This window comes from Rhipicephalus sanguineus, chromosome 2 (genome assembly GCF_013339695.2).
Source record: "Rhipicephalus sanguineus isolate Rsan-2018 chromosome 2, BIME_Rsan_1.4, whole genome shotgun sequence".
Classification (NCBI taxonomy): domain Eukaryota; kingdom Metazoa; phylum Arthropoda; class Arachnida; order Ixodida; family Ixodidae; genus Rhipicephalus; species Rhipicephalus sanguineus.
This window is the reverse complement of record NC_051177.1, coordinates 236441870-236468790: the sequence shown is the minus strand read 5'-3', so window position 1 is coordinate 236468790 and position 26921 is coordinate 236441870. Positions and strand designations below refer to the sequence as shown.

General features: G+C 47.9%; 1 protein-coding gene across 3 annotated transcripts in view; it reads left to right on the top strand.

The window, feature by feature from the left end:
* LOC119384175 (uncharacterized) overlaps positions 1-26921 on the top strand; it is a 350667-nt gene that overhangs the window by 85172 nt on the left and 238574 nt on the right. For all 3 annotated transcript variants that reach the window (XM_049412793.1, XM_049412794.1, XM_037652453.2), the window contains exons 2-3: positions 3384-3464; positions 9686-9888. In XM_049412793.1, coding sequence (XP_049268750.1) covers positions 3396-3464; positions 9686-9888 — 272 coding nt within the window. In that variant the 5' untranslated portion in view covers positions 3384-3395. The remainder of the gene's footprint in view (positions 1-3383; positions 3465-9685; positions 9889-26921) is intronic.

Here is a 26921-nt window from a genome sequence, read left to right as displayed (position 1 = left end):
TCTGCGGAGAAGCGTGGCATCCGCTACACTTCTGTAAGACATTATGTGCACTTTTTTTGTGCTGTGGCTGATGACGATGAAGAATTCAGGGTTCTCCCCACGGTGGTCGGCGGTGGTTTCGTCGTCCACCTCTCCAGCCGGCCGTCCACCACCGCCCACCCCTCGGGGTTCAAGCTTGCTGTACTCGGGGAAAGCTGGAAGCTACGAGCATGAGACGCTGGCTCCTGTAAGCACGAACCGAAAACGCAGGCCGGGAAGGAAATGTTCAATGAATGGACCCGTCAGTGGCTGGAGAGAAAAGTGACGGTCAAAGAATGCGCTCTTCACAAAAGAACAGGAGAGCGCACGGTGACATCTCCTTCCCTTTACTGGCTAGGCTTGGCTGGCATGGCGTTGGCTTGGCTGCGCCTCCATGCAGCTAATGCAGCTTCGGCATTCGGCGCGCCGATACCGATTGTACCGAAACGTTGGCTCGCACGAGCTCGTCGTGCGAGCCAACGTCGTGCGAGGCAACGTCGTTGTTGAGGGCCTCTATTCGCAACGTTGTCGCTGCTTTCTTTCTCAACTTTATTTATTGTTTTCTCAAGAAGCTGAATTTTCCTATTTGCATAACATCACTAGTAAAGACAGTGCCTACATGTTCGGCGTATATGTAGATTTTTGAAACATTCGTGGTGTGGTGCCACTGAACGTCCCATCTTCATAACCTTGTCAATCCAATCCGCTCCAAGCAAACGAGGCAGGCGCACGCGCGAACAAAAGCCTCGTGGAATTCGTAGTCGTTCGTTCAGTCGTTCAGTTGGTTCAGTGCGCGGGAGATGGCTGCGAGAAAAAAGGCGGCGCAGCCTTCTCTGCTTCTCGAAAAGCTACCGAAGAAGTGACCAGTAGTGATCCGCTAGAACAAACTAGGCAGCCGGAAGTACCCGACGTGGACGCTGTTGAGCCCCTGACATCGCCTGTGTCTCAGGGACTGAAATCCAGTGCGCATGATGGCGGCAGTTCAACCTCAAGCGTTGAAGCAACGTGTGATGAGCCAAATGCTTGCGAAGTCGGCAAGCAGGCAGCAGTGTTCAATCAACGCATCTTGGATACGTGACCATCCCTGGCTTTTTTATGACAACATCAAAGGTGGGATGTTTTGCAAGCTGTGCATAAAATAAAAGAGGCCTTTAGAGAAGCCCGTATGGAATGAAGAACCATGCAAAAGGATACGGCTGGACAGTGTTCGTAAACATGATGCGTGCCAGACGCACCGCGACGCCGTCGCGCTTGAGGCAAACAGCAAGGTGGCCGTGTTGCCGCTTGAGAAAGTGCAGTGCCCGGTCTCCCTCAGCACCATTAGGCAAGCATTCGCATCAATGTATTACTTGTGCAAACACCGGATACTGCACCCAACGAACTTCGAGCCGCTTCTCGGTCTGCTGTCTCTGCTTGGCCTTGATGTGAAAGCACAAATAACAGCCGGAAAGAATGCTACGTACTGTAGCCAGAGATCAATTCAGGAGATGGTCACCTGCCTGTCGGATGTCATTGAAGATAAAATCCTTTGTGAAGCATGCCTGGGAAGGCAGAAATAAAGTCTTCTCATATTTTGTAATTGTGCTTGAACATCTGCTGTTGCGTTGTCATTATTCGTTTCATGCTACTAGGACATTGCACCACACAGCGCCAAATGACTCACGAGCCTGAATATTGTCCTGGTTGCGCTAATATGAGCTAGAAATAGGGGCAGTGTTGGCCACCTGCAGTCTGGACATCATCCAATTTAATCCAGACGCGCAGAAAAGCTCTATCTTAGAACCCAAAAACTTTTTTTTTTTCTGCTGGTTTCGGTGCTTATCTACATGGACACTTGAAGATTAAAGCGGAAGCTCCATGTAAAACAATGTTGACAACATGCCGCCAGTGTAATCAGTGGAAACATTTGTCTGCCATCAAACCCTCCCAATTTTCTCGTGATACTCCCAAATTTTGAGCAATCCTCCCGATTATACGGGCATGGCCATAAATTTCCCAAGAAACAGACCTAACCCCACCACGAAAAAAAAAGAGCAAAGGACAGTGGTTCCAAAATTTCCTGGCCTTGTTCCATCGTGTGGAGAATGCTTAAGTCTTTTTTGCCGCAGTACAATCCTGCCCTGTGGAAAAGCATACTAAAATTGGGAAGGTGCCACTAGTACAAGCTGCCAGGGGACACACCACATTTTGTTCCTCAATTAAACACGTGTAAATATGAGCACAAGTAGGATCGGTGCTGCAAAAATTACTGGCAGTCGTTCAGAGCTGTCTACGACGTTTCTGTGGCCCTGAGAAACAAAAAATAAAACGTACGTCAGTTTTCTTTTTTTTTTTTTTTTTGCCACCCCTGTTCGCCCTTGCTTTATGAATCTCCCAAATTTCATGGTCATCAGGTTTACATTAGCAGGTCAAATGATTTGAGAGGTGCTGCAAATGGTGTTGTGAACGTTGCCATTGCTTGCATTGTGGGGTGGTTCAACACGCTGTTTTTGTTGAGGTGGCAGAGCTCACATGCACGGGTTAGCTGATGTTGAATGGTTTGCATATCTTTTTGTATTCTTCTCTAAAAATAACCTTCTTTGTTACACTGCTCCAAATTTGAGATTTAGCAGTTGGAGAATGCAGTTTTTTTTCTGTAACCTGCTACAAATCAGGATTTTCCTGCTCTAAAAGCAACATTTTCCTGCTCCAAAAATTTCTACAAATCATATTTTGACTGTTGCACCCCTATTCCTGCCTTATCGTTGGTGGCTGTGTTAGTTCCAGGATAAACTCTACTGTTCGCGTTGCGCGCTAAAGCTTATCGGAACAATGTAAAATAATCAAGAATGTTCCCAGACATTCCAGCACGGTGCACGCAAGGCATTGGTTACACATGTAAAGAGTCAATTACATGAAAATAGAAAAAGAGGCGCGCGTGGAAGTGTAGCATATTTTTCAGAGTTTGCAAGCTGCAAATAATGATGATCATTGTGGTACACATAACAGTGTACAAGGCTAGACATTTTTTGGTTTTCCGCATTTGTGTATGCTTGTCTGTATGGCCCACATATGCACATGGCTTGGTGAATTGCAGTTGAGAACACTTTATCTGTTGAGTAAAGTAAACTTCTTGCCTGGGATGGGACCTCAAAGGGGATATAGATGCGAAGTCTTTGTGATGAACGATATTTTATGAGTAGCAAATGCGGGATTAGAATGGTCAGGAACTGCGCGATTGATGGAACACAAGAAGTAGTAGTACACAGGACAAGCGCGACGTGTGTACTACTACTTCTTGTGTTCCGTCAATCACGCAGTTCCTTACCATTCTAATGTCATACCAACTAGCCCCCCAACGCACTTTACTCAAATGCGGGATGCAGGAGGCACTGAACATGGAGGCCATGGCAGCGTATGCCGAGGAGGCTGCACTGGATGGGGGTGCCATCATCCTTATCCCGCAGGTACGTCTGCAGCCAAGGTGCATTTCTTAGCATGCTGTGGTGGAAGAAGGGCACAGGACGGGCACAATGTGGGGCAAACACGCACTGTGTGCATCTCAAAAGATTTTTTTATCAAGAGGCAATACTGAAATGGCAAGGGCTCTCCCAGCCAAGTTATATTATCTTTTTATGTTGTTTGTGGGAGTGTGTGCCTTATAAACTCACATTTTGGCATTTCTTTCATTTTACACCTGCACACAGAGACATTCTAGATGTATGCTCCCAGGACGCCAGCACGGAGTGGCACTGGTAACAAAAATATTCTATACATTACTCTAGACCTCACGAAGCTCCAGGCTTGCATAGCTGCCTTCCGCCTAGCGTGCATTTTCTGTGACACGTTAGGGAATTATAAGAAAAGTGGGCGAAGCATTAAGGGCAGAGAGTGGCACATTGTGCAAGCAGAGTATGCTGAGGGAGCTTTGTTCCTGTGATGACATTGCCAATGTTTACGGTGCCACTTCTCGTTTGCAAGGTTGATAATCAACTGCATGACATTTTACTGCTAGTGAAAACACCACACACAAGAAAGACACCAACACAACAACATGGGCGGCACTTCCAGCTGATTTATTTCGCGCATGAAACAGAGCGTATATATACATTCAGCAACACTGCCTAATCTAGCCAGCTTTCAAACAATGTAATCTCAGAAGACCGCATCTGTATCGTCGTGTCACTGATACATTCACCACCCAACTTAGTAATGTAAAAGGCTTCCAATAACTCACGTGATGTCTGATGCTTGCTTTTACCCAGAATCCTGACCTCGTGAAATCACAGTCCCCATATTTTAAAGGTTTTTAGATGTGTTGATGAATTTTTAATAGTTTTTAACCGACTTGGCTTACTGGAGCATTATGACAGTACTTTAAACCTATTTAGACTGCATGGAAAAGGATTTCATTTTACCCATGACTGCTCCAGAACTCTTTACAGTTTTTGGACTTATGTTTAACTTTTCATAATAACCATGTTTGCTGGCAGTACTCGCCTCGTGCAAATAAGGGGTTGGTTCCGTACGATTCAGCCACCTCCACGTTGGTATAGCGGGATGTTGCTATGCTCTGCCTGGATTCTGCGCTAAAGAAATTGTGCATTCACAAGGCGCAGGCTGCCTTTGACAGACAAGTTAGGCACCTTATTATGGCAGGCTTCCCTGGCTTGTTGTTAGCGTCAGTGGGGGAACCCTCCTGCAGAAGATAAAAGGCAACAAGGAACCGGCAGTAGCAAGCACAGCTACCAGGACCGTACGATCTGCAGTGGTTCCTTATATTCACGTGGTGACCCACAGCCTCAAAAAGGTGGCAAGCAGGTATGATGTCCCTCTTATTTTCTCTGCCCCCGTGAAGCTGTCTCAGCTCTGCCCTTGCACCACCGGCGAGGGAACCGCACCCTGTGGTGTAAAACATGCTACGACTTACACCAAATGGGAGACGGGAGTTGTCTGTCAGATCCCCCTGATGCGTGGCAGGTACTATGTAGGACAGACTGACCACTGTCTTAATGTACGAGCCAGGGAACACAACCAAAATCTAAAGAAAGAAAAGACTTGCGCATCTTCCTACGCACTGCAAAGTCTGCAAATGCGAACCACGATTTCATGAGGCCAGGATTCTGGGTAAGAGCAAGCATCAGACAGCACGTGAGTTATTAGAAGCTTTATACATTACTAAGTTGGGTGGTGAATGTATCAGTGACACGTGGATACAGCTGCAGTCTTCGGAGATGAGATTGTTTGAAAGCTGGCTAGGTTAGGCAGTGTTGCTGCCCATTCTGCGCATGTGCATGTCACATGTCTACGTACGCTTTGTTTCACGCGTGAAGTAAATCACTTGGAAGTGCCGCCCATGTCGTCGTGTTGGTGTCTTTCTTGTGTGTGGTGTTTTCACTAGCGCCAAAATGTCATGCAGTAAGCAATACTAACTAGGCCAAAAAGACGTTCTCCTCAAGTTGATAATCCAGTTTGACTGCTTCAGTGCATTATTTGCCGAGCTCAGGGCTTATTGCTCAAAAGATGCTAGCCTTGTTCGCAACATCTCTCTCCTGCATGATGATAATTGCTTGCAAAATAAGTGAAAGGTTGTCAAGTTTAGCATTGCCACCTCTACAGCTACTCATGCTAGTCACTTCATGCATGGTGAGAGAAGCACTGCAGTGGGCGTTTGTATGACGCACACGGAGCACTATGTATGGAACTATGCGATAGGGCGCATGCTCTCCATCTACCCCGCTCCAGAAACGAGGAGGAGAGGTTTTTCTCTCTGTTTGAAAAGCTGTTACTTTGCTACAGCAACTACCCTCTTTCGTGCAATACATGATTTCAAAAATGTGTTACAAACTGCATATTTTGACCACTAGCACGAGCAGCAGTTTCAATTGATTGCCTCATTCTTGCTTTGTGGCAGAAGCAAAAGTTGGTTATATTGTAATCTTGGATAGTGGTGATTTCCCATGCATTGAACTTGAAGCAGCACAAAAGTGCATCATTTCATCAAATGCAGTGGGAACGTGTGACAGGAAAAAAAACCAAGCAGATCCCGTGCATTGTGGGAATCGTTGTAATGCTAAGCAGTCAGCAAGGAGCTGCATATGCTGCATTGTTTGGCTTTGATACGAAATCAAGGCATTCATGTCACGACATGTAATTTACTATCACATGTTTGCAATGTATGCATGCACATTCTGGTACATACGTTGGGACGTCTGCACAGGAGTGTGAATCGGCAGCCCATAAGAGGTTATATGTAGCTGCAAAACAGAAAAGAGCAATCGTGCAGCAGTTTTCCAATCACTGAAGTAAAATACGGTGGGCTCTCGATAATTCAAACTCGAAGGGACCTCATGTCTTTGTTTGGATTATCACAAGTTCTCATATCAGGACAACGTACCGACTAGCATTGTGATATTTATTGTTTCTCAAAGCAGCAGCAACATCATAGACAGACAGCTCTGCATGATTGAGAAGTACGGACTGCTGGGCGAGTTGGTAACTCATCTTAAAGGAGTCCTGACACAAAAATTTTCGCCCCGCGTTTTTTTGCTGCAATGTGTTGCTGGGGGCCTGTTAGTCATAACACGGCACATCGTTTGCTGCAGCGCGCGACAGGTAATTAATTATAAGCTCATCATTACCGACACAGCCTCAGTTTCGGTTTGACAGAGCTCCAAAAACGACAAGCCGCCGGGTGCAACTATCACCACCTAGCGAGTGAAACGCTCGGTCACGTGAGCACACAGAACAGTGACGCATTTCCGCACGGTCTGTCGTCGTTGGGCTCATCGTCGTCTGATGGCGACGATTTTCTTGCGGCGGGGATGGAAGAAATTTTCGACGTGGCGAATCACTTCAGGTTTGACCCGCTGGCGAGGAGCGATTCGTCGGGAAGCGCGTCAAAACAGAAATGGCAGCTACGACGTCATCATAACTTGTACCGGCTGCAACGGTTACGTAGGGGAAGTAGGGGGGTCACCTCGGGTCACCTCCGAGGGTGTCAATGCACTAGGTGTGCCCTATAATGCTGGATCGCGCTCGCGAACTTCAAAATTCATATAAAATACCTTCCAAGCTTTATTCGCTGTCGATATTTTGCAGATGGTACACGCACGTACATGGGAATCGATCCAGCAGGCTATCTCGGCCGCGAAATTTTGTGTCAGTACCCCTTTAATGCTGTGGTGCGCAAAGGAACGAAAACACGAAGGAAGGCAAACGAAATACGGCACAAACTATCAACTGAAAATTTATTGAAACACCAAACATATATATATGCGCTTAGATGACCCCGTGTTAAAGACACATTGTCAGTAAAGTTTTAGACATCATTATTAAACAACCGCATGACACCAGTATGCTGCGACAAAAGCGACTTTAAGAAGTGTTTGACAGGCAATATACCAAGGCCAGACACCCTCGGTCCTATCTTTTTTTTTGTTGTTGTTGTTGTTGTTGTTGTTTCCTTTCTCAGTCAGTATGCAATTGCTGGTGTGCGTGGTTTGGCTAGTTTAGACGTTTTGTAGGCAGGCAGTTGGCTTTATTTGCGATTGCTAGTTACATAAAAACGCGGCCATTCAGCTAGAACAAAGGCGGCAGATATTTCCAGGCATGGGCAAGCAAAGCATTTTGAATTAACCAAATTTGTGCAATGGGGCAGTTAGAATTAAGCGGCTTCGAACACATAGCGGACCAACAAAAAATGTGATTTGTTTGAATTATCGAGAGTCTGCTGGATCTGTTTTATTTGAGCAATGCTAGAAAAATGGTTGTGATTACCAGAGATAAATTTGGCTGCTCTATGTGCATATGGGGTAGTCCTGATATGGTGATAATGTGTGTGAAGCTAGTCCGCCTCTTTCATTTTCCTGTGCTGCCCTCTGCCGTTCTGGTAGAAACTGCGACAACCGGTATTGCCAGAAGCAAAGCCTCCGCGATTGAGAGATGTTTCGCGACTTTTCCGCTAGGGGAAAGCGCATGCGCCGGGGCGTCGTGAAAAAGGTGGATTCTAGTTGCAGATGAACGTAGGCTAGATAGCTTAATTTCCATACATCAGTAGCTGAGTCATGCAACTTTCTACGCTGATAACTAGAGACCGGATTTTTAGGCATTAAAAAAGCGTGTTTTAGGCGCGAAACATAGGCAGGCAAAACACATTTTAGGCCTGCAAAGTCGTAAATGTAGGTACAATGAATTTTTACATAACTGCAAATAACTTCAAAAGAAAATGTTATTGTTTATGATTGCACAAGGGCGCCAACAGTAGAACATAGCCGTGCAATTGCCCTTTTTCCTGCACGGTTCACAGAATATGGTCTCTCCTTTTGTTCTGTAGTATGGTGAATCAAGTGTCCACTGTCGAATCAACACACTCCTGGGTGTCTTTCTTTTCGGTATGACTTGAGAAAGGAAGAACAGGAGCAGATAGCCAGACTGCTAAAAGACCAGAAGCGACGGATGCCTCCGATTGGCCGGGTCAAGCCACGTTGGTACAATTTCTCCCATGTCGGTGAATACCTTAAAAAGTAAATTACAAACAAAGCGAAAGCCACCTGAACACCACATTTTCTTTCTTCCTTTGCTCTGTTTGCAGTTTCGCATTTGCCAACCGCTTGTGCCATGTCAGTGCGGCGGCGTATGCTGGCCAGTGCATACCATTTCACTACGGCTAGCGGTTGTTTTCCGGAAGTTGGCTGAGCTAGAGGATTAGGTCGAACCCCATAGAGTTCCAAACAGTCAGTGTTGCCTGGTAACATGAATAACGGTCTCAAACTGCACTTGAAATTGAAACTTGAGGCTAAATAGTGTTCATAGAGGCCCCGATTTTGAATAGGCATTTATGGGCACTTACAGGCATTTAGGCACAAATGCCAAAAATAGGCATTTATAGGCACTATAAAAACACTATAAAAGCCCTTCTTAACCTCTAATTCATGCTCATATATCCAATTGGGGTGATAGGAGCACAAGGAACAAAATAGGCATTTGCCTAAAATCCGGTCTCTACTGATAATAGAGAGGCTTGGTAGTTTTCCAAGTAATAGTTGCTACGTGCGTAGCCCAGGAAAAATTTTATGTAAAGTAGATGCCAATATATTTGTTCAATAGGTCATTACAAATTGCGGTATTATTTACCAGATAGTGAAGATTGACTTAGTGCATTACTAACTAAAATTAATTAACTAGGATTTAGAAACATCTGCCATGTTTCTCACCATTTATAGATTAGATAAAGGTCATTTTGGAGAGCGAAATTATCACTGAAACATTGAATAGTCTGGTAGGTAACGCAATTTCAGCAGACGACTTGACTGAGAATGATATGTAAACAGGTATGGCATTATTGTACAGTGCTCAGCACTCGTCCAGTGTTGTGAGTCCAGTTTTCTTTGTTTACATTTTTTTTGTGCTTTTTGCTTTCATAATGCAGCGAAGACAGCTTGCATGTGCACCTACTATTATTGTTTACAGATGCTTTATCCTATGGGACATGCGAGTTACAGCAACATGTCTTTTATGACCGTACCAACATTAACTGTTGAGTGCGGTACGAGTCATGGCCCAACTATGAATCTCAGCCAATTTGCCCAAATTGCAGTGTCCTGTTGCACTGGCACCCGTTGCTTGTAGGCCTGGTTCAGGAAGAGCTTCTTTCTTTAGTTGAATCTGTTTTTCCAATGTGGTGCAGGAGGATGGGCAGCCTGTGCTGCTTGGGGAGGCCCTGGTGGGTGGTGGCTCCCAGCTGGTGCTTGGTCAGCTGCAGCCACTGCAGATTGAAGATGCCCCATTGGTGTTTGCCCCGGTTGCCAGCACTGAGGGCTCCTTGGTGGCCACACCTGCCATGGTCAGCGAACCCTCACCACAGCACGAGGAGGCAGCCAGCTCTCTCAGGTATATTGCACCAGATACTCCTATGCTCATTCACAGCGTTGCAGTGACCTTGTGCGGCAGGCGTGACATCACGCCACCTGATCCGCTCGGAGCCTTGCCTCGACAGTACCACGTGACCGGGCAATGGTAAACCCTACAGATGCCCACGTGCTCCTTTTCGTGCCTTTCCGCTACCCTCAGCGCTCGTCGTGACGTCACCTGTCTGATTACAGTGAAATCTCGATACAACGAATTCGAAGGGACCGCGTAAAATCGTTCGTTATTTTGAAATATCGTTGCAGTGAAAACATAGAAAATTCGCATTAAAAATCGTAAATGCAACAAAAGGAGTCGCCTACCTTTGCTGGGTACACATCCGCAAACGCATGATTTTATGACGAGCGTGAAAAGAAACAAAACGCGAAGTATTCCGGAACGAGTGCACGTTTATTTGAAAAAGTTGGTGATCTTGGCCGGGCGGGTGCTGCTCAACTGCTGCAGGACGAACGCTTTGAAGCTGTCCACATTCTTATGCTCGGCTTCGGTGGCATCGCTGCACCTGCCAAGGTTAGTGCGCATCTTTCGCACGCATTCCATAATGTTGGCATTGGAAAGCTTCATGTTGGCTCATGGGCACGGTCTCAGCGTTGTCTTCGCCATTGGCATCCTCGTCGCTGTTATCACCACGAACAGCGCTGACGATGTCATTGGTCGTCAGTTTGGCTGACGTGCATGCTTCGTCATTGCACTGCACATAGTCCTTGAACGTCACCGAGGCATCCATCGCGAGTCTTTGTGACTTCTTGCCACATGCCACTCGCGTCGCTTTCTTCGCTGGCTTGTTCACTTCCAGCTTCAGATGGAATTATCACCAAGCCTGCTTCCTCCAGCAGTTTTGGATGGTGGTGGTTGAAATGCTCCACCAGGCCCCGGTAACTATTTCTGCGGCCTGTCGCACATTGATGGAGGTAGGCAGCTTCATCCGAAGATTTATCAGCAATCGCTGTACGAGGCGTGTCTGGTAATGGGCCTTGACGCTTTTTATGATGCCTTGGTCCAGTGGCTGGAGCAAGGAAGTACAGTTAGGAGGTAAGAATTCTAGCTGCACATTTGTCAGCCTAACAATAACAAGATGCGCCGAGCAGTTGTCGGCGATAATCAGGATTTTCCTGCCTGCGCTCCTCATCTGATCGTCCACCTTCAGTAGCCACTCGGAGAACAACTCTCTTGTCATCCATGCACGTGAATTAGCCCGATAATCGCATGGCAATGAAACAACGTTCCTCATGCAGTGAGGCTTCTTGTACTTGCCACTCACCAAGGGTTTCAGCTTCTTGGTGCCTGTGGTGTTGCAGCATAACAACACCGAAATCCGGACTTTGGACTGCTTGCCGCCTTCGCAGCTGCTCCCCTTAAAATGCGTGGTTTTATCAGGAAGCATTTGATAGAAAAACGCCGTTTCGTCTGCAGTGAATACAGTCGCTGATCGTTTATCGGACTCGGCGGGAACCGCAGAAAAGTCCGAATAATCGAGAGTCCAAAAAAAAAAAGGATTCACCCGAATAACAATCACCGACCATTCATTCAGACTCGGCGGGAACCACCGAAAAGTCTGAATAATCGAGAGTCCGAAAAAAAGGATTCACCCAAAAAAGAGCACTTTTATTGGCCCAATGGCCGGAAAAACTTGTCTATGCGGGTCTGCACACACGTACGCTTACGCGCGACCAAGTCTGCTTGTATCTCGGCCAGGGTCTGGCCATCGCTGTATGCAGACAACAGCACTGTCACGGCCTGTGCTAAATCCACATTTGATGGCTGTGGTGTAGGCAGTGTGTCATCGTCGGAGTCGCTGTCCACCTGCACCGGCTCAAGGGCCTGGCGAACAATCTCATCATCATCCAACTCTGCACATGGCAGGCTGGCACTGTCGAAGTTTGCGAACTCCTCAAGCGTAACCGCCCCCACATCGACACCACTAGCACGGAGGTCGTCCAAAATGTCCGCTGCTGCGGTAGGCGGACTCTCAACCGCGGGGTCCAGGTCTGTGGCACTGTCCTCATCCCCACTCTCATTGTTGACAAATCCTGCATGGCAGAAGCAGTGGCGGATTGTTTCTTGAGTCACCGCCTTCCAGGCATCGGACAAGATGCTGATGGCCGACAGCACATCCACGACGTAGCTCTTCCCACTGTCGACGCATAAGAGCACACGATTCAGGAGGCGCGATCGGTAATTCACTTTCAAGTTTTTAATCACGCCCTGGTCCATGGGCTGCAACAAACTTGTCGTGTTTGGCGGCAAAAACTCCACGGTGATTGCTCCACGGTGATGTGCCCGTGGGCACCGCAGTTGTCGACGAACATCAGTACCTTGGGGTTCTGTTGTTCGTACCGCCGGTTGAGTTTCCGAAGGTACTGTTCGAAAAGGTATTGCGTGATCCACGCCTGGTATTCGCTTTATACCAGACAGGAGCGATTTGATGCCTTTAAAACATCTCTGACGTTTTGATTTCCCGATGATGAGGAACGGAAGTTTCTCCGTTTCCGTCATGTTGCCTCCCACAACAACTTGTTGCCTCTCCCCGTGACAGGGTTAGCCGGACAAAACAAGAGTCTTGTCGGGCAGCATTTTGTAGAAGAGGCCAGTCTCGTCACAATTGAAAACGTCTTCTGGTGCGTACTGGCGCAGCATTGCACATAGCTTGTCGGCGCGGTAGTTAGTCACAAGGGTTTGGTCAACCGAACCACTCTCGCCGCGCAATCGTTCGAAGGCCAGATCGTACCTTTTCTTAAAGTTACGTAACCAGCCATCACTGAACTTGCAGCTGGTAATACCCATGCGCAGGGCGAGCGTCTCTGCTTACTGTTTTAGCAGATCGCCAGACACAGGTATTTTCCTAGTTACCGTGGCACTCAACCACAAGTTCAGCGCCTCTTCAAGCTTCGGGTGGCTGCCGTCACGGAAATTTTTCTGCGTTTCTGCAGACGCTTTTTCTGCAGACTCCAGAATCTTCTCCTTCTGCTTCAGGTAGTCCAAGACGATTTGCTTGGAAATCGAAAACTCCCGAGGAACTTCAGACTGAGGTCAGCCGCCTTCCACCTGGCGAATAACCGCAGCTTTCTTCGCCATCGTCAGCGTCCTGTAGTTGCCGCGTTGGCCGCGTTTCTTCATTAATCCCGACAGCGCAGATGCAACGGGTTGCTCCGGAGCCTTTTCAGCAGCTCGCACGCCAAGGAACACACAAGACAGCGAGACACAAAGCGCGAGATGCGAATCAGGCCTAGCCGCAGAAGCAACTGACAACGACGCTAACATGCAACCCACTAAACCTCGAACCCCTAATCCTCAAACCAAATGCCACAGCGAGTCGACTCCGAGCGTGGCTTGGCTTGGCCGCAGTAGACCTTCAATGGATACCTGACTGGCTAAAGCTAAAAGGCAACCATTACATGTAGCCAACAAACATGGCCTTCGAGATCGGCAATTTTTTTTGCGTGAATTTTGACGCTGCCACGCCATCCATCGATAGCCAGTTCAACATTTCAGTGCTGGCAACCTAGAAAACATATTGTAAAAATTGCTGACAGCGTGTCATGGCGTACGCCGTTGCACCCGGTCTGTTGGTCAGAGTCCGAAAAATCGAACGGCGCACTGTGGGGCGTCCGAATTTTCGGTCGCGAGTTTACATTGCTTCAATGGGACGAATGGCGGTGTCACGAGGATGTCCGAATAAACAAGCATGTCCGAATTTTCGGCGTCCGAATAAACGGTCGGCGACTGTATATTATCTTCGGAGTATGAAGCGACAATTTCGCAGAACTTTTCGCCCCTCCATGCAGCAGTGCTTGCTGTGTCTGCCGCCTTCTCTCCACCAAACATCACTTGCCAGGTGATTCCATTTCTTTCACGGAAACAATGAAGCCAGCCCGCGCTTGCTTTGAAGCCCGTGATGCCCAAAGCGTCAGTGAATTGCTGGGCTTTTTCCTGTAGCATGGGTCCTGACACTGGCACATTTTGCAAACGTGCGTCCTTGAACCAAGTCAGCACTGCAGCATCCACGTCTTGAAAGTTCCCAAGTCAGAGCCGTTTTCTTGACGGTGCGAGTTGGGATCCTCAGTGCAGCTGAATGACCTTTTGTCGGTCCTTCAGGATGCTTGCAACAGTCAGGGCTGGACAAAGATACATTGAAATTGTATCGCGATACGATACAAGATACTCGGGCAAGGAGTATTTGAGATACAGGTACAAGATACGTCCGGAATAATTGTATCCGATATGATACTTCCCAATTGTATCTTAAGATACTTCGATACATTTGCAAATTTTCTGTTATAGATCTATATAATGAAGCAGCAAAGACCTTTGTAGAAATGTGTTTACTTGAAAGTTTCTTAACTGCAACCAACTTCGTTTAATTTTGACAAAATACCTGTTTGTATCACAAGATACAAACTTTCTTGCTCAAGGTATATTAGTTTCATTCCTAAGCAACATATTCGGATCTGTAATTTGTGGGTGTCTTGGCTCTACTTGGCAACCAGCTAGCAGGTTGCCATCTACTTGCAAGAACGTCATTAAGAAGCCTCCGCACAATTACGCAAATACCCTGTGCAATCTTACCTTGTCCGCAAGCATATTTTTGTTTTCGTAATACCGCATCTACAAACAGGTGTAAAGCAGCAACAACGTTGGTAGCGATATTGTTTGTGAGGCATCGTGTGAAGACGATGAACTACACAGTCGGCACTCACAATTAATTGAGGACATAAAACTGCAGTGATTTTTCATATTTTACTTATCTGCTTGCGTAAAGCGTTCGCTGGAAGCATATTGACTAACGTGCACTCTTGTACCATTTCTTCGAGAGAACTTGAACCGCCAGGAGATGCCTCAGACGTGTTAGAGAGGCACAAAGCGCCGCAGGTTATCACTGCTATTCACACTATTGCCACTTCTGACTCTGCTACCTACAGATTTTTGACAAGAAGAATACTTTAAGGTGACCTAGACAAAGGAAAACCAATATATTTAAGTCAAATAGCAAGGTGGTTCCGTACTACAGTCAAACCTCGTTACAATGAACACCACATTAACGAACATTTCAAATTAACAAACTTTTAAGAAATTCCGTGCCGACTGGTTATAGTTTCAATGTAAAGATATTTCACTACTACGAACTTCAGAATAACGAACATTTCAGAATTAAGATCGTTATTTAATTCCCGTGTAATCTTAACAACACCTCAGTACTACGAACTTATATCCCGAAATGCGAGGATTCTTAGATTTCAGTGTACCGGTCATGGCAGTCGGAGCTGTAAGGTAGCAGACGACGCAGCGCGAAGAGCGGACGCCCTCCCGCAAAAACCTGAGATGGCGCGGGAGGAGAAAAACGCGGGCGAGGAACTTTTTTTTTTTTTCCCCTCCGTTGCGGAGGCTACAACGCATCAGGTTTTGTAAAGGCCCAACCGCATGCATTGCACGCGACTTTCGAGCGAAGGTGACTGTGACAAACGGGCTCCCGTCGCGACGGCACCCACATGTTCGCGACAAAGTGTCACGGTTGCTCGATTGAAAACTATTGCGTGCACGCAGGCAAATTACGAAAAAGAATTGCAGAGTAGATGAATGACAACATGCCAAATTTATTATTGTCTTGTTTGAGATAAGGATGCCATAAAAGCGTTTTGTCACTTTCTTTTTTTCGCAATCTTATGTTTAACCGCGACAGTAGCATCTGCTGTGATCCCATGGGGCACTCGGAACAAAGAAGGCGTGGTGAGGCTCAACCGCTCAACGAGCATGCAAGAACAAGGTACAGGCGACGGCAATGGTGATAGGGCTAGCGCGCGTTTACCATAGGGCAACGCATGGAGAAATGAGCGGGAGTTCTGATGATGATGATAGTGCCACATATGGCACTGGACATTTAGACCGCCGCAAGTAATTTTTTACGTTAGAAATTTGTTAATTTGAAGTGCTCTTAAGATACCAGGGTGATAAAATTTGACATGTTATTCTGAAACATTCGTTGTCCTGAAATTCATAGTAGTGAAATATTTTTACATTGAACCAATGGACATTTGGAAGGAGATTTCCGAAATATTCGTTAATCTCAAAAAATCGTTAATCTGAGGTTCGTTATAACGGGATTTCGCTGTAGATGATGTCGCAAGCAACAGAGGCTGTCGAGTGGGCGAACCTGTTTGTCTGCTAGCAGGTGCGCATGCTCCCTGCTCTTTCTCCTTGCATGGTGAAGAGGAGCACTTGGACAGGTGGACGGAGTGTAGTGAAGGAAAGAACAAAACAAGCAAGGGCCACATTTTGATTATCAAACGCGTGTATCTCCGCTAGTGTTCACTGTAGACTCGTGCACAACTGCAACAACATAACTAAATTTCAGCGTCTGGGTTGTTAGGTGCACTCTAACCGCTGCTTCACCAGTGCTTTGTCACTCAGTCTCGCCGTGGATGGTACACGGCTTGACTGTCTGTGCATGCGTTTCATCATGACAGGCTGCGAAATCTCAAGCAAAGGCAAGGTTGCCTGCTGAAACACCGGAACAAAGGGAGGCCAGATTAGCACTTTATAGAAATGCCAAACTTGCCATCATTGCTAACTACTTCACGGACCATAAGGCCATCTTCATAAGCATTCAAGAAACACAAAGACTCACCATCAGATTTGCAATAAAGCCTAACTGTAATGAAACACCACGCACCTAGTCTTTGCATAACCAAGGCAAAGATATCTTTTGCTTGTGATAACTGGGTTTACAGGAGTTGAACCTTAGACAATTTTTTGTTTGCATTTGTTACGCTGTGCATTTCCAAGGATGTGCCTCCCATTACGTTCTTGCATTGTGTATATTGGTTATATACATGTGCCTGTTATGCTTTTTGTTTGTTACTATTGATAATGTTTTATGGCAAAAAGTATTGTATATTAACACTTTCTTGTCCGTGGGAAAATAGGCCGTTTTTGGGTACCCTAGTGAACTGTTCTTCTGCTGCCACACAAAATTATTGATAATATAATATATTGTCACGTGGTCGTGACGTCAACGAAGGCAGCAGACAGCGTATCCGAGATGAAATTTTTATTTGGCCGAACTTGTGGCCGGGAAACTGAAAGTCAACTACAGCAATACGCTGATAGCGGCGAACAGAGCGTCGACTGCCGAGAAAACTGACAAGCGTTAAAGCGCGTCGGCTTTTATACAGGCGCTGTCGAACTTTCCAGCGATATCGCTGGTGGCGGCGTTATCTCTCGACAAAGCTGGAACATTCGCGTGCGGTGCGCAATCTTGACAAAACGATCTACTACAATCGCGAAGCTTCTCTAACACTACCTCGCAGACAGCCTCGAGCGTTATAACTGTCCTTGCTGGTCAAACCCGAATACATCAAAATAAAACAAGAAGTGGGTGTGGCATTGCCCCCCTCTGAAAAAAAAGCATCGTCCCGATGCTTGGGAAAGAACAAAGAAGAGAGAGAAAAAAAACAAGTGTATACATAAGTAAATTACAATCACAAAGGAAAAAGTAGAGTCCCCAGGTTCGCTAACGCGCAAAAAACGGCTTAAGGCACACGACATGGACGACTTCAGGTCGTGCGCGGCGTCGCTGGGAGTTCGTGATGCCGTCCGGGATGACCTCGTAGTCAAGAGCGCCGAGACGTCGAAGAACCTTGTATGGCCCGAAATATCGCCGAAGGAGTTTTTCACTAAGCCCACGTCGGCGTATCGGCGTCCAGACCCAAACACGGTCACCGGGCTGGTATTCCACGAAGCGTCGTCGAAGATTGTAGCGACGGCTATCGGTGTACTGCTGGGTCTTGATGCGCAGGCGGGCGAGCTGTTGAGCTTCTTCGGCACGTTTTAAGTAAGCGGCGGCGTCGAGGTTTTCTTTGTCGGTGACGTTCGGTAGCATGGCGTCGAGCGTCATCGCCAGGCTCCTTCCGTAGACCAACTTGTACGGCGTCATCTGCGTTGTTTCTTGGATGGCCATGTTGTAGGCAAAGGTCACGTACGGAAGGACGGTGTCCCACGTCTTGTGCTCAACATCGACGTACATGGCCAGCATGTCGGCGATGGTCTTATACCCCTGTCACACGGCACGTGTAATGTCATTCGCGGCTAATGACATTAGGTGTTAATGGAATTTTTGTTGCTGCTACACGGGCATAGTGAATGACATTCACACGTAATGACATTCGGCCGTTGAATGTGTTCACCGAACTCATGGAAGCGCGACATGTGTAATCTCGTCGACAGGCGCTTGAGAGGAGATTACAAAATCGATATCTTAAAGCAAGTGTAAACGATGTTCAGATGTTTATTAAAGGTTGTTGTTAACTTTTCGGTAACTTTTTAACGTACAACGCGGTAGTGGAAGCAATTTGTGCAGCTATATTCTCGTTTCCAGACTTTGACTTGACGCTAGCGCCACCTGTCAGCCATATTTACAAATGCTCGCTGCTGTTTTGGTGAAGCGTCGCGCACGTGTTGAACACAAATCTGCCAGCCATGGAAAGCAATTAACGTTCGTTTGAACTGATCATCATCCATCACGGTCACAAATTCACGAACGCTGTCACGGTCCGAAGTATTGCCGACTACAAGTTGTGACTCGTGAGCGGCTTTAGCTAGTCTTGCTTTGGATGTGTACACAGATTTTTTTTCTACTGATGCTGTTGTATCGCGTCGCAGTATATATTGAATAAGCCGGATAATGTTTACCGTTGTATAAATAAAAATAAAGAGAAAATATGTGAACTAAATGCGTGATTTGTAACTTTCGCGGTATCATAGTAGCCTGCCGATTAACATCGACATCAACTGCGAATGTCATTTCATATGGCCGTGTAGACACGAAAGGCAAGACAGCAATGACATTCATTATGAATGACATTCGCCGCGAATGACATTACACGTGCCGTGTGACAGGAGTATCATTTAGACGTTCGGTGAGGTCATTGGTCTGCGGGTGGTAGGCGGTGGTGCGGCGGTGGCTCGTCTTGCTGTATTTGAAGATCGCTTGAGTTAAGTCCGCAGTAAAGGCGGTACCTCTGTCTGTGATGAGGACCTCTGGGGCGCCATGACGCAAGATGATGTTCTCCACGAAGAACTTTTGGCTACCTCGGTGGCACTGCCTTTGGGCAAGGCCTTTGTCTCGGCGTAGCGGGTGAGGTAGTCAGTTGCTACGACGATCCACTTGTTGCCGGAAGTCGACGTTGGGAACGGCCCCAGTAGGTCCATCCCGATTTGCTAGAATGGCTGGTGAGGTGGTCCGATTGGCTGCAGAAGTCCCACTGGCCTAGTCGGCGGTGTCTTCCGTCACTGGCAATCTCGGCAAGTCTTAACATAGTGGGTGACGTCGGCAGCAAGGTGTGGCCACTAGTATTTTTACTGTATTCTGGCGAGCGTGCGGGAAACACCGAGGTGTCCAGCCGTCGGGTCGTCGTGTAGGGCCTCGAGGACTTCTGGTCACAATGATGAGGGCACGACAAGAAGGTAGTCGGTTCGAAGTGGCAAGAAGTTCTTCAGGAGAATGCCGTTCCGTAAGAAAAACGACGGTAGTCCTCGCTTGAATACCTTCGGAACAACGGCGGTCTTGCACTCGAAGTACATAAGGCCCCCCGGTTCCGCGTTGGCTCGTTGCCTTTCGGCGAAGTCGTCGGCACTTATAGTTCCGAGGAAGCAGTCATCGTTGTCGTCTTGCGGCGGCGTGTCGACGGGGGCACGAGACAGGCAGTCGGCGTCAGTGTTTTCGTCCAGAGTTGTACACGACGGTAATGTCGAATTCTTGAAGCCTCAGACTCCATCGTGCGAGACGACCTGAAGGGTCCTTCAACCTTCAAGTTAGCTAGCCAACATAAGGCGTGATGGTCACTGACAACTTTGAAGAGCCCGCCATAGAGGTAGCGCTGAAACTTTGATGTAGCCCAGATGATGGCAAGGCATTCCTTTTCTGTTGTGGAATAGTTGGCTTCTGCCTTGGATACTGATCGGCTAGCATAACTGATGACTAGAGGCCGGGTTTTTAGGCATAAAGAGCTCGTTTTAGGCGTCAAAAATAGGCTGGCAAAACAACATTTTAGGCTTCGAAAATAGTAAACATAGGCACAACAAATTTTCACATACAGTCGCCGACCGTTTATTCGGACTCGGCGGGAACCGCCGAAAAGTCCGAATAATCGGGAGTCCGAAAAAAAGGATTCACCAGAAAAAAGCACTTTTATTGGCCCGGTGCCCGGCAAAAACTTGTCAGTGCGCGTCTGTAGACATGTACGCTTACGCGCGACCAAGTCGGCCTGTATTTCAGCCAATGTTTGACCAACCCTGCGGGTCGGCAATAGCACTGCAACAGCCTACGCTAAATACGCATTTGATGGCTGTGGTGGGGGAGGTGCGTCATCACGGCAGTCACAGTCCACATGTCTGCTGGTTCGAGTACCTGACGGATGATCCCATCGCCCAACTCGGCGAAAACTCCCAAGCAACTTTCACCTGCTGAATAGTCACCGCTTTTTTCGCCATCGTCAGGGCCTCGTAGTTGCCGCGTTTCTTTAGTTCCGACTGCGCACATGGAACGGGCGGCATCGGAGCAACACCTCTCACGCCAAGCAACAAGGGAGTGAGACAAAGCTCGGGACGCAGATCAGGCCTAGTCACAGAAACGACGTTGGGCTAGCTGATGTTGCAGTGCTTCTGTTGTCGTACTCTCTTTGTCTGAATTAGGATCCGCGTCGTACTCAGTGCTGGGCAGTATCAAAGATACATGTATCTTCGATACTATCTTAGATACTTGTCACAATGTAATGGCTAACATGCAGTGCCCTCGCGCGGCTCTGTTGCTTTGTGTGTTGTGGCGTCACGCCTGAGGGTGAAAGATGGGGACGCGGGAAGATAAAGAGTCAGTTTGTTTTGGGCTCTCGTAGCGCTATGTCTTATTTTTGCTATCTAGTCTCCGGCTATCTCCCGGCCATCTGCGCATGTATCAACTGGCGACGAACATAAAAAAGAATGTTCTCGTGAGTTCCTGCCGCTGCACCATCCGTCCAAATGCCAAATTTCGGCAATCTTGAGCCTTTCGAGGGAGGAGGCGATGACTGGCCCTGCTACGTGGACCGGCTGAAGGCATTCTTCACGGCGAATGACATCGCTGAAGACAAGCGAACAGCCGTCTTCATCAGCTGCTGCGGGCAGAAAACGTATGCGTTGCTTCGCAATTTGGTCAAGCCTGACCAGCCAAGTGACAAGACGTTGGACGAGATTCTGTTGGTGCTAGGAAACCACTACTGCCCGAAGCCTTCTGCTGTTGTGCAGCGGTTCCGTTTCAACTCGCGCGTTCGCGCTGAAGGAGAGTCCGTCAGCAACTTCATTGCAGCGCTGAAGAGCCTTTCCGAGCACTGCAACTTCGGCAAAGAGCTTGAAAACATGCTCCGCGACCGCGTCGTGTGTGGCATCAACAACGCAGACGTCCAAACAAGATTGCTGGAAAAAGCGGACCTGACTTTCGAAGACGCAGTGCAGACCGCCCTAGCAATGGAAGCAGCAAAGAAGGATGCAGGGGAGATAGCGCAAGCTCACGCTAGCACCTTCTTTTCCACCCTCCGCGTCTCGGCAGCGCCGGTGGGCGTGTCCTGTTATCGCTGCGGGGATGCACACCTGGCGTCCGCTTGCCGGCATGTGAAGACCGTCTGCAGTTACTGCCACAAACGCGGCCACTTGGCGAAAGTTTGCAATACCAAACGAAAAGACGAGCAATAACAGAGTGACTGGTCTCCCAGGCCGCGTTCGTTCGCGGGCCGAAGTTCACTGTCGGCGAGCAACCGTCATCGCGTAAATACTGTCCAGGATGAAGCCTCCGCTACAGCTTCGCCCGCCGAAGTTTTCGACATGTGGTTAGTTGACTACACCAAGGCGCCTCCACCTTTTACCGTCAGTGTTGAAGTTTGCGGCAAGCCGCTACGCATGGAAGTGGACACGGGGGCGAGCGTCTCAGTCATTGCCAAGTCGCGTTTGCTACAGCTTCTACCTTCAATTCCGGTGCAGCCGTCTCAAGTATTTCTGCGAAGCTATTCCGGGGATTTAAAGAAGGTACAAGGCAAAGCTGATGTCCATGTAAAGTTTCATGGCAAGGAGGCTCACCTACCGATTTTTCTGGCCGGAAACGAATCACCCACTCTGCTCGGACGCAACTGGATGCAAGAATTGGGCATCGGCAGTCTCCGACGTTGAAGTGAACATTCATGCACTTGCTGATGTGAAACACGTAGTGCAAGATTACACTGAAGTGTTTGAAGAAGGTTTGGGTACGTTCAAGGGTGCGACAGCTTCACTACATGTACCTTCAGATGCTCCACCACGGTTCTTCAAGCCACGCCCACTGCCGTATGCTTTGACAGACGGAGTCACGCAAGAAATTCAGCGATTAATAAGAGATTCCATCATTGTTCCGGTGAAGACAGCTAGGTGGGCTGCCCCAATTGTTCCCGTGACAAAAAGGGATGGGCGCATCAGAATCTGTGGGGACTTTGGTGTCACCATTAACCCAGTCGCGACGGTGGAACGCTACCCTATTCCAAGAATTGAGGACTTGTGGACTGTGCTGGCCGGAGGAGAGAAATTTACAAAGTTGGACTTGCGTGACGCATACCAGCAAGTCGTCCTGGATGAGGCCTCTAGAGAGTACGTCACGATTTCGACGCACATGGGGTTGTTTCAATACACCCGCTTACCTTTTGGGGTCTCATCTGCTCCAGCTATTTTTCAACGCGAGATGGAGAACTTGCTCAGGGGTCTGCCACATGTAGTGGTCTATTTTGACGACATTCTCATAACTGGTGCAAATGATGCCGAGCACTGTCGCAACCTCCGTGCGGTACTAGGCAAACTTCAAGAATCTGGCCTAAAGTTGAAACTCGAGAAGTGCCACTTCTTCATACCCCAAGTTGAGTATCTCGGGCACATTATCAGTAAGGAAGGCCTCTCTCCGAACATGGACAAGGTGTCTGCCATTCTGCACGCTCCTGTGCCACAAGATGTGAAGGAACTTCAAAGCTTCTTGGGACTCGTCAACTTCTATCGGCGTTTCTTGCCCAACCTTTCTGCAATTCTCCGTCCGTTGCACTTGCTTCTTGGTGATGGAAAGAAGTGGCAGTGGGGAAAGGACCAGCAAGATGCTTTCACTGCCTGCAAGCATCTGGTGACTTCAGCTCCAGTTCTTGTACATTTCCGCCCAGACAGGCCTGTATGTCTCAGCTGTGATGCATCACCTTACGGTATAGGCGAAGTTTTGGCGCACAAAGATGCTGATGGCCGAGAACGGCCAATTGCTTTTGCTTCTAGAAGTTTATCAAAAGCAGAGCAAAACTATAGTCAACTTGACAAGGAAGCACTGGCCTTGGTGTTTGGCGTGGATCGGTTCCACCAGTACTTGTGTGGCATACCGTTTGAAGCACACACTGACCACAAGCCACTTCTTGGACTTCTGGGTGCCAACAAGCCTGTTCCTGTGCAGGCTTCGCCAAGAGTGGTCAGATGGGCCCTGAAGCTCTCCGCGTACAATTACAAACTTGTCTACAAACCTGGCAAAGAGCTCGGGCATGCCGATGCGCTTAGTAGACTGCCGCTGCCCAACGATTGCACTGCATTTCCTCGCCCTGCTGAGATCTTCATGCTGGAGGAGGCATATCCACAATTCCTCTCACCAGCTGTTGTAGCGCGAGCCACAAGAGACGATCCGGTATTGAGCCATGTTGTCCTATCTGTGTTGAAAGGAGAAAGCCTCCCAGCGGGACCAGAGTGGAAACCCTTCAGTGCCAGAAGTGCGGAACTCAGTCTCCATGAAGGCTGTCTACTATGGGGATCAAGAGTCGTGATTCCGAAAAAATTGCTGGCCCAGGTACTTGGTGTGCTTCATGCCAGCCACCCGGGTATTGAGAAGAGCAAGATGATCGCCAGGAGCCATGTCTGGTGGCCAGGCATTGACAATGACATCGCAAACAGTGTGAAGAGCTGCGCTACGTGCCAGGCTCAACATAGAGCTGCCCAGCCAGTGCAGCAGACACCCTGGCCTTTTCCACAGCGACCTTGGTCTAGGCTTCACATTGATTTCGGGGGACCATTTCTAGGGCATACCTTCTTGGTTATAGTGGACGCCTTCTCGAAATGGATAGAAGTCTTCCCTGTGTCTTCCACATCAGCAGACGCTACCATTTCTGCCTTGAGAATGGCATTCGCCCAGCACGGCCTCCCTGACATCATAGTTTCGGACAATGGTCCTGCTTTTACCAGTGCACAGTACCTGGACTTCTTGACTCGAAATGGAATACGTCGCATGCTGGTACCGCCGTATCACCCTGCGTCCAACGGTGCCGCAGAGCGAGCAGTACAGACTGTCGAAAACAAACTCAAGAAATCTGGGTCGGGCAACTTCCAAACACAACTGTCCCGGTTCTTATTCCACTACAGGACTACACCTCACGAAGTAATGGGTCGGCCACCGTGCGAACTCCTCACAGGGAGAGCCTTCAAGACACCGTTGGATGTCTTGCGGCCAAGCCTGCAGACGTCGGTACTTGTAAGGCAACTTAAGCAGAAGTTGTATGCCGACAGAGGATCCCGGCCAGCTCCGTCATTGCAACCAGGAGGCAGCGTGTATGCGCGAAACTTTCGACAGGGAGCACCATGGGTGCGGGCCAGTGTTGTCGACATCACCCCGCCGTCGGCCCGCGTCATTCTCGACGATAGGTCTATATGGCACCGACACGGTGACCACTTGCGTCTTGCCCAGACAGGGCCACCGGGTACATCTGAAACGGATGCACTTCACCATGCTAGTGCTGCGGCCATACCACAATGGGAACAGCCTCCTCTCCGTGAATCAACTGTTCCGGACATGCCGGAGCAAGAGGCTGTCGAGCCGTCTACAAGTTCGCCTGAGAGGGGCTGTGCCATAAACACTGACATTACTGCAAGCAACAGTGGTGTTCATGTGGGGAGTGACTCTTCCGTGGCTGCGCCTTGCACACCAGTGTTGCGACGAAGCAACAGGTCGAGGAAACCAGTGCTTAGGTACTCCCCGTAGTTGTTCTTCTTAAGAGGGGAGGAGTGTCACAATGTAATGGCTAACATGCAGTGCCCTCGCGCGGCTCTGTTGCTTTGTGTGTTGTGGCGTCACGCCTGAGGGTGAAAGATGGGGACGCGGGAAAATAAAGAGTCAGTTTGTTTTGGGCTCTCGTAGCGCTATGTCTTATTTTTGCTATCTAGTCTCCGGCTATCTCCCGGCCATCTGCGCATGTATCAATACTCTTTGGGCATCTTGTATCTGTATCGCGATACGTTTTGAAAAACGAGTATCTGTATCTGTATTTCCGATACATTCAATAATGTATCATGTATCTTAAGATACAAGATACTACTATAGAAACACTGCCGTGCGAAACAGTAAACGTCGACCGGCATTCTGGTTCTCAAGCTGATATTGCTGCCATAGAGTTTCATATAGATACACTAGAGGGAACTCTGGCGCTAGTGCCTATGGGAGCTGCAACGCATGGCGCTTCAGCCAGCATGGGAATGGTGGGTAGTAGACGGATTTGTCTAGACTTCCTTCTTTCGGCTCCGTTTGGCTCCGCGTCGCCTGCATCTGCTTTGTCGCAAAACGAAGTTCAGCAAAATTCTGCTGTTCCACTTCACCACTTTAACTTTTTTAGGCTCACCAATTCAAATCTGGTGACGAAGTTCACAACGATCCATTCTTTTATCCGAAAGAAAACCAAAACACAGCGGTAAACAAAGCCACAAGTGCATTCGAAGCCCGCAAGTACGAAGACTAGGCAAATCCGTGTACTACCCATCATTCCCATGGTGGCTGAACGATCGCAGCGCCAGAGTCCCCTCTTTAATTTTAGGAAATTCTATGATTGCTGCCACTAAGCCACCTGAATAAAACTGACGATAGTAACATCCTTGTATATTTCCGCCAGAGCGCTCCAGCGAGCACAGGCGATGGTGTTTAAGCGTCCCTATTGGTGGAGCAGAGTCACGTGATGGCGCTCGAGCCATCGTGACAAAAACAAGCGTGCGAACGTCTCCGCGCAGCCTACGTTTTTTTTTTCCTAGATGTTTTCTTTCTTTTTAGTTGTGTTGATGTCATGACACTTGTTCATAGACCCTGCACTCTGCTGCGTACTCCAATGTGTGCAGCATCTTTTGCACGAATTCTGATGCCGCTATACTGTCGCTATCGAAGTTTGTCTTGCGTGATGCTTCGTTGCAATGTCTCAAGAATGCAAGAATGGGGCTGCTCTGCGTGTCGCGCCTTTCACACATTAGCGATTTGAAAGATCTTGTCGATGCAAGCTTGACTTACACAGTACGATCAGATTGACTTACATGCAAAGGAGATTCTAACAACCGTCCCACTATCGGTGCTGACGTTAGATGCAATAGAACCGGCATTTACGTAACAGGAAATATTTTGACGTACTGTATCTTTGTTCTTCCTGCTAAATTATTCGAGAAATTCTTTTAATGATCATTTGATTGTTAGCATAAGCGCTTTCTTTGCCGTCTTTCGTTTGCATCCCATTACCCAGTCCTCTGCGTAGTTTTTCGCCCGTCTGTTTATTGTAATATGTCTTTTGTAACCTGCTGCTAAAATACGTTCTGTGCTTTATTCTTATTTTTTAACTGTCTGCGAACGTGGTTTTATTTCATATTTCATGGGCTTTCTCTAAAAGCCAGAAAATATTCACCACGCAGCATGTAGGCTGCCAAAAAAAAAATTGGGTCGGCCGTTTTTAAATCCCCTCTACGACGTGTGGAAGCGCAGTTGACCCTAAAGTGAATATTAAAAATGTCGCAATGTCGCATAATTGACCTTATTTAATTAACCAGTTAAGCTTAGCACAAAACATACCATAACGAGTGCCACATGACAGCAAACCAAATACCTTTGGTTTCATTCAGTGGCGGTTAACCACTTGTTTTTTGAATATTGGGTTCTACTTACGTGAAACACCCTGTATTCTTATTCACTT